This window comes from Sarcophilus harrisii, chromosome 1 (genome assembly GCF_902635505.1).
Source record: "Sarcophilus harrisii chromosome 1, mSarHar1.11, whole genome shotgun sequence".
Lineage (NCBI taxonomy): Eukaryota > Metazoa > Chordata > Mammalia > Dasyuromorphia > Dasyuridae > Sarcophilus > Sarcophilus harrisii.
Window position 1 is genome coordinate 662,627,176 of NC_045426.1, and position 14,763 is coordinate 662,641,938.

The 14,763-nt window shown below is 51.3% G+C and overlaps 1 protein-coding gene across 4 annotated transcripts in view; it reads right to left on the reverse strand.

Moving 5' to 3' along the window:
* SBNO2 (strawberry notch homolog 2) overlaps positions 1 to 14,763 on the reverse strand; it is a 193,958-nt gene that overhangs the window by 11,244 nt on the left and 167,951 nt on the right. For all 4 annotated transcript variants that reach the window (XM_031948032.1, XM_031948036.1, XM_031948033.1 and 1 more), the window contains 6 exons: positions 13,126 to 13,223; positions 9,630 to 9,712; positions 7,969 to 8,154; positions 5,904 to 6,079; positions 3,855 to 3,986; positions 1,040 to 1,175 (listed from right to left, as the gene is read on the reverse strand). In XM_031948032.1, the coding sequence (XP_031803892.1) occupies positions 1,040 to 1,175; positions 3,855 to 3,986; positions 5,904 to 6,079; positions 7,969 to 8,154; positions 9,630 to 9,712; positions 13,126 to 13,223 (811 nt within the window). The remainder of the gene's footprint in view (positions 1 to 1,039; positions 1,176 to 3,854; positions 3,987 to 5,903; positions 6,080 to 7,968; positions 8,155 to 9,629; positions 9,713 to 13,125; positions 13,224 to 14,763) is intronic.

Here is a 14,763-nt window from a genome sequence, read left to right on the forward strand (position 1 = left end):
TGATAAATGTGGCAATATGCATTGAAGAACTGCCCATGTTCAACCCATCTTGGATTATTTGCAGTCTAGGGGAGGGGAGCAGTGGAGAAGGGAGAGAGCAAAATCTGGAACCCAAGGTTTTGCACAGGTGAATGCTGAAAACTATCTCTGCATGTATTTGGAAAATAAAAAGCTATTGTTTAAAAAAAATCCAAAAAACAAAACAATGCCTGCTGAGTGAAGAACTAAACCCCCACTCATTATTCTTTCCCAAGCTTACAAATGTCACTCTAGCATCACCCCCATCCCTGCTACGGCCCAGGCCAGCCCCTCTTGCCCATCCCTCTGCCTCTTTGTGATTCTGTCCATTACAGGTGCCCATCTTTCTGTCTTACCCCCAAGACCACGGATTCTAGAGAGGAAGGACCAAGGAGAGAAGCTAGAGATGAGGCTCTCAGGGAAAATCTGAAAACCAGGGCACACAGCAGGGACCGAACGGGAATCCAGACCTCCCCCTCTCCTTTGACTCTGTCTCTTTCCATGCTCCTGTTTCTCTCAGTTAGTTTTTGTCTCTCTCTTTTAAACCACATAGGCTTATGTCCCCGTTAGGACCAAAAGCAGCTTCGTGAAAACAGACTCTCCTGGCTATCCTGTGTCTAGTCTCCAGCCCTGGGCCCTGTGCTCTGGGCTCTTAATACATCTGAAGTAAAGTCCTCTCCCAGACTGCAGGGACCATGGAGTCATTTTATTTTCCCAAGCTCCAAGCACTGCACACAGCAGATGCTTAATAAATGTCTGAACAAAAGAACACAAGAGATGAGGGAAGCACAAAGGCTCACCAAGAAAATCCTGAGGTTTCAGCTTGAGTAACTGGGAAGAAGGTGATGCCATCAGCAGAAATGGGGAGGTGGTGGTGGGGGGGCAAGTTTAGGGGGCAGATTATGTTCAGCATTTCCCTTCTCTCACAATCCAGAATGAAGTTGGGGACCCCCTCCCGACACTGCTTCCGCCCCAGGATGAGGGGTCCCTAAGAAGCGTAAGCCCCTCCCCCAGCGCTCACCAAACTGCTGGATGGCCCGGTCAGCGCTCCAGGGTAACTCCAGCGTCATGTGCACGCGGCGCCTCTGATTCTTCACCCGCCTGTCTGCTTGCAGGGAGATCCCTGAACTGGAGGCCTCTGAGATGATGGCAACGAGCTGAGGGAGAGGCAGAGAGGGCACATGAGAGGAGGCCGGAGGCAGCCGAGGCTCCCCGGGCCGAGCCAGCCTCCACCACAGCCCACCATTCCGTCCGACGGCCCAATAGCAGCTATCTGGGGTGCCGCCCGTGGAGCCCGCCACCATCGTTCCCCTGTGTCATCCACCCTCTGGGGCCACAGTACCACAAGTCAGGGTCAGCTTCCCAGTGTTAATCATCAGAGATCGCAGGGCTCCCTGAGAGCTGAAGGGGATTCCTTAAATTGCCCAAATCATAGAATCTCATCATGCTCAGAACCCACAAAATTCAGCCCAGTCCAGAACAAATGACAAATGACCATCTGGCTCAGAGTCACCAACTAGGGCCTAGGGCTGTCTGTGCAGCCCCACGTCTGGCCGCTGTCCAGATCGGGCCCCAGGCCTTGGCCTGCCAGTCCCAACTCAAAGCCCTCAAAGAGGATGCCCCTCCTCTCCAGGTGCTCGTCCATGTCTGATTCTTGGGAAGTGATTCTTAACCCTGGGACTAAAGCTGTCACTGTCCCCATTCTGCCCTTGGGAGCCAAAGACAGCCGGTGCTCCTCGGGCCATGGCTCGAGACCCTTCCCTCTCTGAGCCCCACACTCCCCCCGGCAGCTCCGTGTCATCCTCTCCCTGTCTGCACTCAAGACTCTGGGCAGGCACCTGTGGCCAAAGCCCTCATTTGCTCCTTGGGCCTCACGCTCTCACTGAGCCTGTGGAACACTCAACGGCCCGGTTCTTTTTCAGAAATGCTCTCTAGGCCTGCTCCCCCCTTCTGTCCTTGTGAACCTGAATTCTCACACTTATCTCTGTCAAACCTCGTCTGCCAGGTCTGACCCAACGTTCAGCCCCACCGGCTCCTTCTGGAGTCTGAGTGAGCCATCCAGGGCTGTGGCCTATTGCTCTGAGCTTCAGGTCACTTCTAAACTCATGAGCATGTCACCATTTCTCACAGATTTAGAGCCGGAAGGGACCTGAGAGACCCCAAACATGAGTCACTGCTCTCTGGAGCCTGCTCTAACCAAGCCGGATACATTTTCCCAAAACTTCATGAAAAATACCATGAAAGGAGCTGAACTACCAGCAGGAGGGTGAGTGGCTATCGGTTAAGTCCACCTTCCCTGGCCTGCCATCCATCAAGAATGAATGAATGGACAAATCCAATCGCTGGTTAAACGCTTATGACCTTTCTCTTAAGGAAATGAATGGTTTGGTGGTAAGAGCCAGTAAAGTACTGGCCCTGCCACACCTTCCTCAGTATCACAGTTTGCTCATCTGGGAAATGGGAATCAATGCAACTACTCTGCTAACTCTCCTTTGAGATTCAAATAAAGTGAGTGCACTGTAAGTAAAAAGAAGGTCCTACAGACATCCAAATAGTCATGTTGTCACAAAAAACTGGACCCAGCGACGACTCCCTCCCACACTGGGGACTGACTGAAGAAACTGCAGAAAATGAGTGTAAAGAGTTACTGTTGCCCTGAGAAAAATGACAAATATGAAAGATTCTGAAAACCTGGGAAAACTCATATGAACTCAAGCAAAGGAAAAGAAAGAAAACCAAAGGAATGAGACACATAGCACCTACAATAATGTAAAGAAAAACACTAATTGGCAGCAGAAATCAGATCATCCCCAATGGCTCAATGTGATTTAAGAGAACAAATGATGAAATAGGATGTCTCTTATTAGTCAGAGAAGCGCAGGGGCAGAGGGCTTCCATCAGCTGCAGCTGCTGTGCTGTCTGTAGGGCTGAATTATCTTAGCTGGGGCAGCTGGGAGGTACAGGGAATAGAGCACCAGCCCTGAAGTCAGGAGGACCTGAGTTCAAATTTGACCTCAGACACTTAACACTTCCCAGCTGTGTGACCCTGGGCAAGTCACTTAACCCCAATTGCTTGGGGAAAGAATTATTATCTTGGTTATAAAGGGTTTCTCTGAGAAGTAACCGAGGCATAGAACCCTCAAAGCACCAACAAAAATCATAACAAGAAAAAAAGAAAGTTTGGGGGGGTGTGAGTGGGCAGAAAAAGTGAAGGCAGTTAGCTCCGGGGGATCAGTGGCCCAGCGAGATGGAGGTTTGCTCTTGGACTTCAGACTGAAACATAACTCTGTAACAACTAGAGCCACCCAATGATAATGTGGGTCAACTTGAAGGGGATGGGGATGAGGGACAGCTAGATGATGTGGTGGATACCAGCTTTGGAGTCAGGAGGACCTGGGTTCAAATCCAGCCTCAGACACTGAACACCTCCTAGCTATGTGACCCTGGGCAGGTTACTTAACCTCAATTGCCTGGCCAATAAAATAAACAGAGGGGAACTTCCATATGAGCACTGCCCAGAGGGGAACTTCCCTATGAGCACTGCCCAAGCTTGCCCAGAAGTCTTCTCTAGGCCCTTCTAGCTCTCTCTTCTAGCTCGGAGAGTCTTGTAGATCCCATTTCAGAGCTGGAAGGGGCATCCATGGCCATCTAGTCCAGGCCAGCCCTATATCTGTGCTGACATGGCTGAGAGGTGGTCCTTTCTTCTGGCACAAAGGCCTCAAGGGAGAGAGAACTCAGCATTTCCTGAGACAGCCCCATCAGCAATAGTTACTAGGAAGGTTTCCTTTTATCTCAAGTCTACATTTGCTTCTTTATGACCTCCAGGACCAACTCACCTTCTCCCCACTCATGAAACGCTCCTTCTCCTTCAGGTTCACGTGGTCGATAGAAAGGCCCTGTTCTGCGCGGGACTCAAAAGTGACCGTCCCGTCTGGTCTGGACACAACTCGGCCTTTCCTTCCAGTCATCTGTATCCCAGGGGAGGGGAGAGACTGTTAGCAAGGTGGACATGCACACGGTGTGCTAGAGGAGGTCCTGAAATGGACAGCCACCTCTAATGTTGTTCCAGACTTTCTTTTCCCATTGTAAGCTTTCTATAACACCATTATACAATTATTACTACAGAGGAGAAACCTGAGGCTTGGGAAGTGGCCACCTTTGGGCTGGCCTCAGGTGTTTTTCCCTGGAGGGACAGGGGGCCCCAGGCACCACATCTATTTAGATGCGTCTCAAGTCTATTTAGACTGTCTCAAGTTAGTTGGGAATGCCTGGATTTGAATCCCATCTCTGAAACTTATAGGTGGTGGGACCCGGGCAAGGTCCTGAGTGCAAGCCTCAGTTGTGAAAGGCTGGGCTCCGTGGGAGGGAGAGCTCGGGAGCATCGAGGGACTGACTGGTCACCCAACACCCCATCCCACGTCCCAAACGCTGGCAGCGCCCAGATGCTTCTAAGGCAGTTCTGAAGCTGGTGGGCTCCCTGATTCCTGGCAGGGCTGGGCTATATGTGTGAGGAAGGAGCCATTTGGTGGGGTCTCCCTCTGACTGCCCACATGCATTCTTTGTGCACCCCCATGGAGAAGAGGGGGCTGAGCTCTTCCCAGGGAGCTTGTGCCTCATTCGGGAGGCTCTGCAGTGTCGTTCTGGGCCCTGACACAGCCAGCACGGAGAGCAGTCAGCATCAGAAACGGGTGGCGCACATGGGCTCGGGCCCTTGGGGTTCTGGGCCACTCTCGGGGTGGGGGGGACCCTACTGTCTGGCTTTCTCTCAGAGGGTAGAGGAAGGTCCTCAGCAGGAGCTCCCATAGCTGGTGAAGTCAAAGGTCTGACCAGTAACAAAATCACCAAATAAAACCAGAGGGTCCACAAGGGCCTCATCCCAAAATTCTGCCCTTGTATGAGCCCAGCTGGTTGCCCTTCCTGCTTCTCTTGCTGAGCAGAGGGAGCAGTGCTACAAGGGAAAACCTGTTTCTGCCAGAGCCTTTGACCTCCTTTTAGAGGCACTGGGAGGTTCAGGAGGCAGGGCCGTGAGGGTCTCGCGCTAAGCTTTCCCTCTGCCCCCCAACGTGACAGCCACTGGTACTTCGAGCTCCTTGGCTCCACTGCTCCTGGCCTGGCTCCCCAAAGGTCAGGTCTGACCAGCAGAGGACATCAGCCTTTAGGCCCCTTCAGGATCTGGTGGCAGGGTGGGAGCCCCCTCTGCTTTGAAGGGGTTACTCTGCCTATTGCTTGACCCAAGTATCCAGCTTTAGCAGCACTGCTAACAGTACGGAGGGCATTCAGGAAGCCGACCAGGAAGCAGGGGGCCCAGGAATTAGGCTTGGAGGAATACGGGCCTTTTTGCCTGCAGAAGTAAAGACTTAGGAGGCCATGATGGGACCATTCAAGCATCTGAAGGGCCGGTGTGGCCAAGAGGGAACAGACTAGCTCTGGGTGACTCTAGGGTGCAGGACTGGGAGCACTGGGGCGGAAGGACTAGGAGACAGACACAGCTCCATTGAAGGAGACCTTCCTGCCCGATGACTCAGGCCCACAACGCCGATCTGCTTTCTCATTCCCTGAGCCAGCCCTGTGCAGACTCTGGCCAATCAGGCCGAGGTGCCATCAAGAATCCACACCAGGCCATATCAGGGTCTTCTTCCCTCCTGGCTAAACAGGAAAGTGTGGCCAGAACCAGCACCGTAGCCCAAGCCCTCCAGCTTTGAGCACTGGCTCATGTAATGCATATCATGGGAAGAAATCATTAAGGGGTTACTTAGAACAAGGGACTCTGGCCTGGACTGGAGCCAGGCGAGGGATTCCCCCATGCAAGAACCCTACCACTAACTATGCTGGAAAAGCAGCCCCCAGAGGCAGAGGATACCAGGCCCAGCCGATGGGATCCTTACCTCCGCTACATGCTCGGGGCCTCCAAACTTGTGGATGAGTTCATCCAGGGTATTGAGAGGTAGATCTCTGCCCAGTGCTCTGACTTTGGCCAAAAGGTCCTGTTTCAGTTTCTCGACTTTTTCCAGCACGCCAGGGCCATGGATATCCCTCTGGGACCCATAATAGTGCAAAGGACCTGGAGGAGGGACATGTAAAAAGTCAGAGTGAATGAGGCTGGCGGTGAGGGGTAGGGAGCCCAGAGGATGGAAGACTTAGGAGGGATATAACACTGTTTTCAAATATCTGAAAAGTTATTATTCCCAAGATTGTGCTTTAGAAAAGCTTTGAAAGATCATCTAATTGAAGTGCAATAGTGTAAATTATCTGCCATAAAAGAGGCAAGAAAAAGTTTTTACAATGGAAGGGAAGATGGAGAGGAAAGGAAAGGGGACATGAATGAATCTCTCTCTCATCAGAATTGTCTCAAAGAAAAAATAAAGTACACACTCAATATTGGTATAGAAATCTATCTTGTCCTGCAGAAAAGTAGGAGAGGAAAGTAATATGGGAAGAGGGGAGGGTGACAGAAGTGAGGGCATATTGGGGGAAGGAATGGGCAGTAGCAAAACACTTTGGAGGAGGGACATAGTGAAAAGAGAGGAAGAATAAAATAAGTGGGAGGAAATACAGTTAGCAAGAATAATTGTAAAAATAATTTTGGAGCAAGTTTCTCTTATAAAGGGTCTCATTTCTTAAAAATATAGGGAACCAAATAAAATTTATAAAAAAATAAGAGCCTTGTCCCAATTGATAAATGATTAAAAAATATGATCTATGCCCAAAGGACTATAAAATCAAGTATGACCTCTGAACTAACAGTAACACTATTAAGCATGAATTCCAAAATATTTTTTTTTTAAAGGAAAAGGATCTATATGTACAAAAATATTCATAGCAGCTCTTTTCTCAGGGCAAAAACCTGGAAACTGAGGGGATGACCATCAATTGCGAAATGGCTGAATAAAATGTGGTAGGTGATTATGATGGAATGTTATTGTCCCATGGCAATGATGAGCAGGATTCTCTCAGAAAAACCTGGAAAGTCCTCCAAGAACTCAAGCAAAGTGAAATGTACTATGTACAAAGTAATAGCAATGTTTGGGGATAATCAGTCATTCTCAACAAAACAATGAAAAAAATGTAATTAGGAAAAATGAAAATAATAAATTTTTTTAAATATTAAAAAAAAATCTCATCAAATTCCCTCATTTTACAGAGGAGACAACTGAGGCTAAGAGATGCTAAATGACTTGTCCAGAGTCATAATGCCAGTTACAATATCAATGCTGGGATGTACAGCCTCCTCCCTGACTCCAGAGCCAGGGCTCTTTTCCCAGGGTTCAGAACCAGAACCGAGAAGAGGAAACTACAGGAGGGCAGGCTTGGGTCCACCCTCAGGAGGCTACAGCCAGACACAGGGGGCCCATAAAAGCTAGACGGTCACTGGAGCAGCAGCAGGGGCTTGGGGCAGGGGCAAGGCAAAATGCCTTCTGCAACCCCTGGGACTCCGGGAGGGGGAAGCCCTCAGGCCCAGGACCTGGAGCACCAGGGAAGGGCTCTCTGCTTTCCAGGTTACACACACAGGAGAACCATTCTAATGGGATGGGGCCATCTCCTGGGGCAAGGCACATTTCTGCACAAGCCCTTTAAGACAAACCAGACCCGCACAGACCCCAGAGGGGAGTAGTCTTTTCTCAGAAGCAAACTGCAGAGACAAGGATCCCTGGAAGAGGAAAGGACTGAACTGGGTCTTAAAAGATCTGGGCAGGCTGAGAGACAGGAGAAAGCTGACAGGAGAGCCAGCTGGCTTCCCTATGGCGTTCCGGGCATGCTTGGTGGGGCAAGGACCCCTAGCTACACTCTGCCCTTCATGCAGGAGCTGAAAGGACCTCAAGCCTGACTTCTTCAGGTGACAGAGAAGGAGCCTGAGGCCCAGTGACAGGCACAAAGCCCCCTCTATGGAAGTCCCGGGGACCCAGGGGAAGGGGCAGGAAGACCAAGGGGTCCTGTCTCCCTCGAGCCTACCTCTGTCGTCGGCAGAGGGGTTATCGATGATGACGACGTCGTCATCGATGAGGGACTCCGGGGAGGAGTTGAAGTCACTATCGAGACCGAGGTCGGAGTCCGTGCTGCTGTCGTCGCTGATCTTGATGACTCCCGGGAACTCACACACCACCTTGGAGCTCTTGCTGGGCCGGCCTTTGGGCTTCCCTGTGGAGGAAGGTGGAGTGACGGTGTCACCAGCGGGTGGGCGGGCCCTCTGGCAGCGGGCAGGGCAGGCGCAGAGGCAGACAGAGAAGTCACCAGAAAGCCAAGGGTTCCCCAAATAAAAAAATGGCCAGAGAGACTGAAGCAGGGAACAGAGAGAGGAACAGAGAACAATGCCCGCTGACTCTGCTCCCGGGGGGGCCGCAGCCCTCCCCATGCCTGTGCTCAGCTCCCCATGGCCCAGGGACAGGAGTGACTGCAGGCCTGTGGCCCCCCTGCTGCCCGGAGAGCGCGGCCCTGCCGACGAGGGCCCAGCTAGCGCCTGAGCGGGGGGCGCAGTGCCAAGCACGCTGCTTACATGCAGTCCTTTCTGGGGGAGCTGGGGCATCTCTGGAGGCTCGGCTCCTGTCCCCTCCCTTGGGGATGGACAGGACCTCCAGAGTTGGGGACCAGCTGGCAGAAAATGAGCTGAAGTAACACGGGTAGGGATGAGAAACCAGAATCTTACCTTGCAGGAAGCCAGGCAAAGGGGCTGGAGGGGTGGTGGTAAAACACAGGGGCCTGAGCCTAGCCTCCTACTCCCCGCACCGGGGTCTGCCTCCCCAGGGACTCTAGCAGGCACCCAGATCCCTCATTTCTGGGCTCTGCTTTGGGAATTCAGATCAGAACCAGGTTAAGAGCCATGGAGGAAAATCTGTTTATGACTTGGCCCCAGGTCCTGAGGGGTGGGCTCCGGTCTGACCCCCCAAAGGTAGTTCCCAGGGATCTCTAGCTATTTCCCAAAAGGACAAACCCAACACTGCTGGGCTCGGCACATGCAGGGCGTCCTGGGGGAACAGCTTTGTGATAGAGAGCATGTCCTTGGGGGTGTGTGTGTGTGTAGGTTCTGGAGAATTTGCCTGTCCAAGAGGGTCTGCCCTCTCCCAATAAAGCCCTCACATCAGCTCAGGGTCCCTGATGTCTGTATGTGAGTCCTGGAGAAGGGATGGCCAGGCCAGGCCAGGCCAGGCCATTGGTTGTCTGCCCAGGCGAGGAAGGGGGAGCCCTTCCCTCCTCTGATGGGGGCTCTCCCAGGCTAGCCCACCCTAGCACCTGGCTCAGGCAGGTCTAGCCCCCTTGGAGTTGGAGGGAAGGGGAGAGGAGGGAAGGTCAGGGCAAGGGCAGAGAGACAGGGGCTTGGGCGTGGAACAAAAACAGACTTCTCCAGCAGGCGAGGGGAGGACAGGGAAACGGAGGGAGGAGGAAATCGGAAGGCAGGTAGGCTCCACATCTCAGGTGAACGCTGGCAGATGGTTTCACAAAAAAAAAAAAGCTGGCCGAAATCAAGAGGAGGAAGTAGCAGAAGCATGACAAGGGGGTGCGATGGGGGTGGGCTGGGGGAGGGGACCAGTCAAGAAAGGCAGAGGTGGTTGGGAGACAGCAAGCAAGCCACAGTCGCTGGGCAGGAGTTCAGAGTTTGCTGGGGAACAGGGTCTTACGTTTTCTTTTAATGCCAGTTCCTTTGTCTCTCTTTCTTTTGGTTGAAGGAAAGTGCTTCTGAATTAGTGATAGAAAGACGCCTCTGAAAGTAAGATGCACAATTTATTCTCCCTGGTAGCAGCAGGAACATCTTCTCATAGAAGGTAGAGATAAACTCACTGAATCATTTCTTAAAGTGAAAGGGGGCGGGGGGGAGAGGTTCTGCATCCTGTAGTTTGTGTGTTGACTATTAAGTGAGTCCAAACAACTAGGTATTAGTGTGTACTGTAGGAAGGGATCTAATTAGTTCAGTGGATCCCGAGTGGCTCTCTCTGACCGGGGTCTGGGGCAGACAAGGGGTGCATCTGTTAAAACAAAAGTCTCAATCCATGCTACTGTTTGTCTGTGGAGGAACAAAATGACATTGGCAACGAGCCATCGCTACATCCATCCCATTCTCCAAAAGTGGGTCGGGGACCTGCCCAGCTGCGGGCCCACTAAAGGGCAAGGGCCTCTCTCGCCCATAACTGGAGCGGGTCACCGAGTGACACAAAAAAAGGAGCTCACTAAGCAATGGCTAGTCAGGAACCCAAGAGTTCCAGTGAGACGGAGTCCTGCTGGGAAGGAGGAGAAAGCCATTGGGATCTCCTGAGCAGAGATGGTGCCCAGCCGGGCTAGCACAAGGAAAGCACCAGAGAATACTGGGATTCCGGTCCCCATGAGGGGCAAGGCCTTTGGGGAATGGGTGGCAGAGCGGATGACATTTAAGATGAATACTTATGAGGGGCTCCGTGCTTGGCAGAAAGACTTTTAGGGACACACACTTACACCAAGACACAGACACACAGAATGGGCAAGGGGGCGTCTAAATGAATAATAAGAAAAATTAATTATCACGGCTCGCGTTTCTCAATGATCAAATGCTGGTTCATAAGGTGCTTTCCTCACAACAACTTGAGGAGTTTTATAAATGTGGAAACTGAGACCAAGAGAACTAACTATCTTGTCTGTGGCTCCGCAGGGAGGCTTGAACTCAAGGGTTTTGACGCTAAGTCTAGAATTCCTTCTGCTCCTTTCCCAAGCAGGAGGAGTCCTGGGGGTCTGGGTGCTGACCTCCCCATGGGATATAAGGCCAGAGGCGGCTTACTTCTCCCCTGGTCGCATGGAAGTGATGGTCTGTGTCCATAAAACAGGAAACACATCACTCTGATCTCAGGCGGAGGACTGCTTGCTTTCAACGTAACAAAGGAAGGATGACAAAACATGGGCAGTGTCACAGAATTGGTCACAGATGGTAACTCAGGAAGGTGAACAGGAGACAGGGCATTATGGCAAACAAAAGAGCAAACACTTCAATGCGGGACGTCTGCAATGGAGCCCTGGTGGGGAGATGAGAAGGCAGGGAAGGACGTGGGGGAAAGCGGCAGCTGAGATTTAGGTTTGGGCTCTCCTGGGACAGGGCAGATAGGAGGGCTGGAAAAGGAGGTGGTATTTATAGCCTTTGAGATCATTGGTGCTTTGAGGAAATCAGCTCAGGAATCAGTTAAATATTCCCTAGAGGGAACTGGCTTTTGGGGCTTAAAAAGCCTTTGCTTGACCCTGGGCAAGGAGGAAAGCTCTCTCGATGCCTGTCCCTTCCTGGCCTTGGTGTGGGCTGCCCCAAGCCTTCTGTGGGGACCGGAGAAGTCTGAACCAGGATTTGAGTGCTAGGGGCTTCACTAAGTGAGTTGCTGCTCCCACCAGAAAGGCCCCCATGCCCTACGATGTGTGGCCCGGCCCCCATGGAACTCCTTTCTCAGCTCCCTCCCTGAATCACAGGCATTCACCCCTTCTCTGAACTCAGATAATCTACCATGGACACTCAAAGCAAAAATGGAGTTCTGGCACCCTAGCTGGCCTTCAGTGAAAAATCTGCCTCCTCCAATGAGGCAGGAGAGGGGCCAGCGTTGGTGCACTGAGACAAGCCCGCCGGACTCAGCCGGCCTTGGCAGCGGACTCAGCATCCTGGGAGCACCCGCTCACTCCCTGGGAGGGCAGGGAGAAAGCCTGGGGCCAAACTAGGTGAGAGTGGCCAGGAGGACCATCCATAATTAGGGACCACAGCACAGTGGAGCTGAAAGTGAGGAGGTGGAGGCAGAGAGGGAGAAACATGGAGACCCAAGCCCATCCTCTCCTCCACCCTTCCCCGCCGTGCGGGCTTAGGTAAGTGAGGCCCTGGGCTCTCACAAGGAAGCCAGGTAAGACAGGTACAGCTCCCAGGCAGGAGGGCAGCAGGCCCAGAGAGGAGCAGGATGAGGGCACCGGCCTCCCCTTTCTCTCCCCCTCTATTAAAAATGGAGGGCTGAGACGTGGAAGGATCTCTAAGGTCTTTTCCAGCTCTGACTGTTGGACTCTAATTCATTCAATTCAACCCCTTCATTTTGTGGGTAGAAAACAAGATCTAGAGAAGGGGTGACTTGCTGAAACGCACGACAAGCCGGGAGAGCCGAGCCACCATTCACAGGGGTACTGGCCTTCTCAACTCCACGCCTTTGTCTGTGGCCAGGGAAGCAGCGCAGTGGCTGGAGCCCCCTTTGGATTCAGAGATCTGGAGGGGGATCCTGGCTTAGGGCCTCAGGGGTCCCAGACGACTCCCTTTTTTCTCCCTGGGCCTCAGTTTCCTCATCTGTAAAAGGGGGGGGTTGGGTTTGAGTACTAAGGGGCCTCCTAGTTGTACCCCAGGATCTACACTCAGTTTTAGACCGTAAGCTCCTTGATGGCGGGGACTGGCCTTTGCCTTTCTTCTCTCCAACACTTGGCCCAGCACCTGGCACAGAGGAGGGGCTTGACAATGGCTGATTACTTAACCACCTGAATCAGTAGCAGCGGATAAAAATTATCCAGTCCTGTGGGTCACCCTCTTCCAACCCTAAGTGTCCCAAGCCAGGCCGGAGGTGAAAGCTCATTTCCTTGGATCACTGAGGCAGAGGAGCCGCCAGGCTTTGGGGAAGAGGTTTCCGGTTGCAATGGGTACACATGGAGTTCCAGGACCGAGGCTGGGGGAGGGGGGCTTTTACAGATTGCTTCCGGTGGCCATGGAATCGGTCACACCAGCCCCACGCAGGCTGCTCTGGGATGATGGCCTGCTGTTGAGCCAAAGAGCCAGAATCCACGTCTGCTTTGAGACTGGGGAGTATGACCTGGAGTGTGTGGGAAAGTCCGCCATACACCCCGGCCTTAATGTCAGCTTAGTTAACAACATTCATATGGGTGGTTAAATGTTCTTTAGCTTAAAAATGAAATAGCTTCTTATTGGCTCAGAACAAGGCTCCTTGGTGAGTTGGATTCAGTGCAGCAATTAGCTCTCATATTGTCCACTAGGCACATCCTGTGTCCGTAAGCGGGACAGCAAGCAGCTCCCTCAGCCTGGGCCTGTCGAGTAAAGGCTCCAGCTCCTGCCCCTCGGCGGCTTCCTGGCCCTGTCTCCTCCTCCTCCTCCTCCTCCTCCCCCTTCAAGGCCCAACAACCCCTACTCACTCTGCAGCAGAGACAAAGCAGTTCAAGTGCCCATCATTCTCATCCAGGACCTCTCGGGTTCGAGCTTCTCCTGTAGACTGCAGCCCAATGACTATGCACTGTGCAAGAAAGGAGGGGGAGGGTGTGAGCTAGAAGGCAGGGAACCTCAGGGACACCCTGGGCCAGGCGGCCCCTACGAAACGGCAAACTAGTGATCAGGCAAGCTCTGCTTGCACACAGCTGACCTGAACCAAGAGCTTGCCAAGAGCTGCCACGTGGGCCGGCTTGTCCCTCAATAACATTAATAATGATAACAGTTAACATCGTATGGTCCTTAGGTTTACAAAGCACCTTCCTCATAAAGAGCTTCGGAGTAATGGGAGAACTATTACACTCATTTTACAGATGAGGAAGCTGAGGTCCAAGCAGGTTAAGTGCCTGCCCCAGCACTCACAGGCAGCAGGGTGGTGGGACTCAGGAGAGCATCTCCTGATTCCGTGTCTGCCCATTCTACAACCTGCACAGAGGGCATCACTGTCCTGCAAGTCTCCTGCAGCAATCCTACCAACTCTTACTAAGAGAACTAAGAAGTCACCACCAAAAGGTTCATGAGGAAACATACTAAATATCTAATGGCTTCTTTTTACTTAGAAAAACTGCTTTTAATGCAAGTTGGAATCTTTCAGACTCTAAGAGGAAGGAGGATTTTTCTCTCTTGTTCAGGCCGGAAGCCCTAGGTATATCCCAGAGACAACTGGTGGCAAGAGAGAACAAACTGGCTGGACTGGTGCAGATGGACTTCATGTCTATTCTAGAGGAAGCTTGGTCTGAGTGGGTGCCATCTCCATCTCTTCTGGGTTCTTTCTTTCTTTTTCCTTCTTATTTAATATTTTATTTTTTTCCCAATTACAGATAAAGACAATTTTACCTTTTTTTCCTCCATAATTTGAGTTCCAAATTCTCTCCTTCCATCCTCTCCTTCTTTCATTGAGAAGGCAAGCAATTTGACATAGGTTATACATGCATAGTCATGCAAAACACATTTCTATTTGTCACATTTTATTCCATGAAAGAAAATATAGACAACTCCAAGAAAACCCCTCCTCAAGAAAAATAAAGAAAAAGTATCTTTAATCTGCATATTCAGGGCTATTTCTTTAAAAAGGTCTGTCCCTCATTAATTTATTGTTGGTGGAATTGTGAACTGATTCGGCCATCCTGGAGAGTAATTTGGAACTATGCCCAAAAGGCTATCAAACTGTGCATACCTTATGACCCAGGAGTGTCACTACTAGGCCTCTATTCCAAAGAGATCATAAAAAAGGAAAAGGACCCACAAGTGCAAAAATGTTTGTGGCAGCTCTTTTTGTAGTGGTAGAGTACTGGAAAGTGAGTGGATGCCCATCAGTTGGAGAATGGCTGAATAAGTTATGGTTTATGAAAGTAATGGAATATTATTGAGAAAAAATGAGCAGGCTGATGTCAGAAAGCCTGGAAAGGCTCATGAATTGTCACTGAGTAAAGTGAGCAGAAGCAGGAGATCACTGTACATAGCAACAAGAAGATTATACCATGATCATCTGTATTGGACTTGGTTCTTTTCAACAATGAGGTGATTCAAAACAATTCCTTAGACTTGGGATGAAAAATGCTATTCAC